Source organism: Sprattus sprattus (assembly GCF_963457725.1).
Source record: "Sprattus sprattus genome assembly, chromosome: 21".
NCBI classification, from domain to species: Eukaryota; Metazoa; Chordata; class Actinopteri; order Clupeiformes; family Clupeidae; genus Sprattus; species Sprattus sprattus.
In genome coordinates, this window is record NC_137919.1 from 8470621 (window position 1) to 8475620 (window position 5000).

The window sequence follows — 5000 nt, forward strand, 5'->3', positions numbered from 1 at the left end:
TGTGTCCACAAATAGACATTATAACATTAGCACTTTTAGGAAACTGTACCCCTGACACCACACACACACACACAGCACTCACATTCTTTCCCTACTCTCTCTCTTTCTCTCTTTCTCTCTCTCTCTCTCTCTCAGACCTCAGCTACTGGTGCTGTTGAAGCTGGATGAGGACGCCCATGTGAAATCCCCGCGGCTGCTGACGTTTGCTGCCCAGCTGAAGGCGGGGAAGGGCCTGACCATTGTGGGCACCGTCCTCAGCGGAAACTTCCTGCACAACTATGGAGAGGCGCTGGCCGCCGAGCAGGTCTCTGTCTTTCTTCTTTTTTTTTCTGTTTGGTTTTTCTGTCTATTTTCTCTCCTCTTCCTCTTCTGTCCCTTCTTCTTTCTGTTTGTCCATATTCCCCTCTTCCTCTCTTCCTCTCCATATTCCCCTCTTCCTCTTTCTGTTTGTCCATATTCCCCTCTTCCTCTCCTCCTCTCCATATTCCTCTCTTCCTTTCTTCCTCTCCATATTCCCCTCTTCCTCTTTCTCTCTTCCTCTTTCTGTTTGACCATATTCCCCTCTTCCTCTCCATATTCCTCTCTTTCTCTGTCTGTTTGTCCATATTCCCCTCTTCCTCTCCTCCTCTCCATATTCCTCTCTTCCTTTCTTCCTCTCCATATTCCCCTCTTCCTCTTTCTCTCTTCCTCTTTCTGTTTGACCATATTCCCCTCTTCCTCTCCATATTCCCCTCTTCCTCTCTTTCTCTGTCTGTTTGTCCATATTCCCCTCTTCCTCTCTCTCTGTCTGTTTGTCCATATTCCCCTCTTCCTCTCTCTCTGTCTGTTTGTCCATATTCCCCTCTTCCTCTCTCTCTGTCTGTTTGTCCATATTCCCCTCTTCCTCTTCCTCTGGCTGGCTCATGTCCTTCTATCTCTCCACCAGCCCAAGTGAGTCCCTCTTTCTCCTGTCGTTGTTTGGCTCTCAGTATCATTTCATCTTACTCTTCCTCTCTCAATCCATGCGTCCCTCTGCACCATCTACCTCCTCCTTTAATCTCGGAATAAAACATAAACAGGTATTGCTCCTTTAATCTCGGAATGAAATATAAACAGGTATTGCTCCTTTAATCTCTGAATAAAATATAAACAGGTATTGCTCCTTTAATCTCTGAATAAAACATAAACAGGTATTGGTCCTTTAATCTTGTATAAAACATAAACAGGTATTGCTCCTTTAATCTCTGAATAAAACATAAACAGGTATTGCTCCTTTAATCTCTGAATAAAATATAAACAGGTATTGCTCCTTTTATCTCTGATTAAAATATAAACAGGTATTGCTCCTTTAATCTCTGAATAAAACATAAACAGGTATTGCTCCTTTAATCTCTGAATAAAATATAAACAGGTATTGCTCCTTTAATCTCGTATAAAACATAAACAGGTATTGGTCCTTTAATCTCTGAATAAAATATAAACAGGTATTGCTCCTTTAATCTCGTATAAAACATAAACAGGTATTGGTCCTTTAATCTCTGAATAAAATATAAACAGGTATTGCTCCTTTAATCTCGTATAAAACATAAACAGGTATTGCTCCTTTAATCTCTGAATAAAATATAAACAGGTATTGCTCCTTTAATCTCGTATAAAACATAAACAGGTATTGCTCCTTTAATCTCTGAATAAAATATAAACAGGTATTGCTCCTTTAATCTCGTATAAAACATAAACAGGTATTGCTCCTTTAATCTCTGTATAAAACATAAACAGGTATTTCTCCTTTAATCTCTGAATAAAACATAAACAGGTATTGCTCCTTTAATCTCTGAATAAAATATAAACAGGTATTGCTCCTTTAATCTCGTATAAAACATAAACTCCTGACCATCAGTGGGGGTGGGTGGGGACGGGGGCTTTAGCAGTGACTACTCAACTTGGTCTTTCCCTTCACATTTGAGCTCCACAGTGCTTTCTTTCCCCTGTCCCTTAAGATGTGTGTTTGTGTGTTTGTGTGTGTGTGTGTTTGTGTGTGTGTTTGTGTGTCTGTGTGTGTGTGTTTGTGTGTGTGTGTGTGTGTGTGTGTGTGTGTGTGTGTGTGTGTGTGTGTGTGTGTGTGTGTGATAAGCGACACAGACAGAAAATGAGTGCATGGTGTGTGATCGACCAGTTCCGCCCAAGGCAGACTGGTTTTGAGTCTGGGGAAGGAATCCAGACACATCATGAAGCTCAGAGACGCCGCATTAGTGTAATCAAGTGGAGAACAGACACACACACACACACACACACACACACACACACACACACACACCCTCATTCCTTCATCTCTAACATCCCAAACTCACACTGGAAGCCTCCGTGCTTTTCTTGGAAGAGTTGGTGTTGCCTCACTTACACTCCCTTTCTCTCTCGCTCCCTATCTCTCTTGCTCCCTCTTTGTGTTCTCTCTTGTGGTCTCTCTTGTGTTGTCTTTTTCTTGGACTCTGTATCTTTTCTTTTCCCCCTGATTTATTTTATTCTGTCCTATTTTACTAAATAAAGTTTTTTTTTCAATTAAGACCTAAATACAGTGGTGAATGATGTAAATAATCAGACACTTAATAAAGTTTTAATATTACACTTAAATATTACACATATTACACTCTTAATTTCACCATAAAATTGAATGAAATTAACTCACACTCTCTCCCTCTCTCTCATCTCTCTCTCTCTCTCCCTCTCTCTTCATCTCTCTCTCTCCCTCTCTCTCTCTCAACCCTCTCTTCATCTCTGTCTCTCTCATCGCTCTCTCTCTCCCTCTCTCATCTCTCTCTCCCTCTCTCTCTTTCTCTCAACCCTCTTTCTTCATCTCTCTGTCTCTCTCATCTCTCTTTCTCTCCCTCTCTCATCTCTCTCTCATCTCTCTCTCATCTCTCTCTCTCTCAACCCTCTTTCTTCATCTCTCTGTCTCTCTCATCGCTCTCTCTCTCCCTCTCTCAATTCTCTTCATCTCTGTCTTTCTCATCTCTCTCTCCCTCTCTCTGCTCCCCTCATTCTCTCCGTCTGCCAGACTCTGAAGCATCTGATGGAGAAGGAGAAGGTGAAGGGCTTCTGCCAGTGCATTGTGGCCCTGAAGCCACGGGAGGGCATCAGTCACATGATCCAGTCCAGCGGCCTGGGGGGCATGAGGCACAACACGGTGGTCATGGGCTGGCCCGAGGCCTGGAGGCAGAACGAAGATCCGCAGGCCTGGAAGACCTTCATCAGTGAGTCACAGGGAGACGAGGAGTCAGGGGAGAGAGGAGGGGAGGGGAGAGCATGTCTTTAAGGGGGAGAGATAGAGAGGGAGAAGAGAGCAGGTCTTAAAGGGGGAGAGAGGAGGGGAGAAGAGAGCAGGTCTTTTAGGGAGAGAGAGAGAGAGGAGGGGAGGAGAGAGCAGGTCTTTAAGGGGGAGAGAGAGAGAGGGAGAAGAGAGCAGGTCTTTAGGGGAGAGAGAGAGGAGGGGAGAGGAGAGCAGGTCTTTAAGGGGGCGAGAGAGAGAGGGAGAAGAGAGCAGGTATTTAAGGGGGCGAGAGAGAGAGGAGAGGAGGGGAGAGGAGAGCAGGTCTTTAAGGGGGAGAGAGAGAGAGGGAGAAGAGAGCAGGTCTTTAAGAGGGAGAGAGAGGAGAGGAGGGGAGAGGAGAGCAGGTCTTTTAGGGAGAGAGAGAGAGAGGGAGAAGAGAGCAGGTCTTTAAGAGGGAGAGAGAGGAGAGGAGGGGAGAGGAGAGCAGGTATTTAAGGGGGAGAGAGAGAGAGGGAGAAGAGAGCAGGTCTTTAAGAGGGAGAGAGAGGAGAGGAGGGGAGAGGAGAGCAGGTCTTTAAGGGGGAGAGAGAGAGAGGGAGAAGAGAGCAGGTCTTTAAGAGGGAGAGAGAGGAGAGGAGGGGAGAGGAGAGCAGGTCTTTTAGGGAGAGAGAGAGAGAGGGAGAAGAGAGCAGGTCTTTAAGAGGGAGAGAGAGGAGAGGAGGGGAGAGGAGAGCAGGTCTTTAAGGGGGAGAGAGAGAGAGGGAGAAGAGAGCAGGTCTTTAAGAGGGAGAGAGAGGAGAGGAGGGGAGAGGAGAGCAGGTCTTTTAGGGAGAGAGAGAGAGAGGGAGAAGAGAGCAGGTCTTTAAGAGGGAGAGAGAGGAGAGGAGGGGAGAGGAGAGCAGGTCTTTAAGGGGGAGAGAGGGAGAAGAGAGCAGGTCTTTAAGAGGGAGAGAGAGGAGAGGAGGGGAGAGGAGAGCAGGTCTTTAAGGGGGAGAGAGAGAGAGGGAGAAGAGAGCAGGTCTTTAAGGGGGCGAGAGAGAGAGGAGGGGAGAGGAGAGCAGGTCTTTTAGGGGGAGAGAGAGAGAGGAGGGGAGAGGAGAGCAGGTCTTTAAGGGGGAGAGAGAGAGGAGGGGAGAGGAGAGCAGGTCTTTAGGGGAGAGAGAGAGGAGGGGAGAGGAGAGCAGGTATTTAAGGGGGAGAGAGAGAGGAGTGGAGACGAGAGCAGGTCTTATATCCATCCCATTCTCTCCCCCTGCCCCTTTTTTCACTCTATCCCTTCATTCATCCTCTTTTCCTCCTTTTTCCTACTCTCTCCCAACTTCTCTCCCCCTCTCTCAGACACGGTGCGGGTGACCACGGCGGCCCATCTGGCTCTGCTGGTGCCCAAGAACATCTCCTTCTTCCCCACCAGCAGCGAGCCCTGCACCGAGGGCACCATAGACGTCTGGTGGATCGTACACGACGGGGGGATGCTGATGCTGCTGCCCTTCCTGCTGCGCCAGCACAAGGTGTGTGTGTGTGTGTGTGTGTGTGTGTGTGTGTGTGTGTGTGTGTGTGTGTGTGTGTGTGTGTGTGTGTGTGTGTGTGTGTGTGTGTGTGTGTGTGTGTGTGTGTGTGTGTGTGTGTTTGTGTGTGAAAGTCTGGTGGATAGTCCTTGACTGTCCATGGATGCATGCTGATCCTGCTGCCCTCCCTGCTATCCCTGTGTGCGTGTGCGTGTGCGTGTGCGTGTGTGTGTGTGTGTGTTTGTGTGTGA

General features: G+C 47.3%; 1 protein-coding gene across 2 annotated transcripts in view; it reads left to right on the top strand.

Annotated features, from left to right (window-relative positions):
• Positions 1-5000, top strand: part of slc12a6 (solute carrier family 12 member 6) — a 35910-nt gene that overhangs the window by 25794 nt on the left and 5116 nt on the right. For both annotated transcript variants that reach the window (XM_080859778.1, XM_080859779.1), the window contains exons 18-20: positions 136-304; positions 3032-3227; positions 4583-4752. In XM_080859778.1, the coding sequence (XP_080715904.1) occupies positions 136-304; positions 3032-3227; positions 4583-4752 (535 nt within the window). The remainder of the gene's footprint in view (positions 1-135; positions 305-3031; positions 3228-4582; positions 4753-5000) is intronic.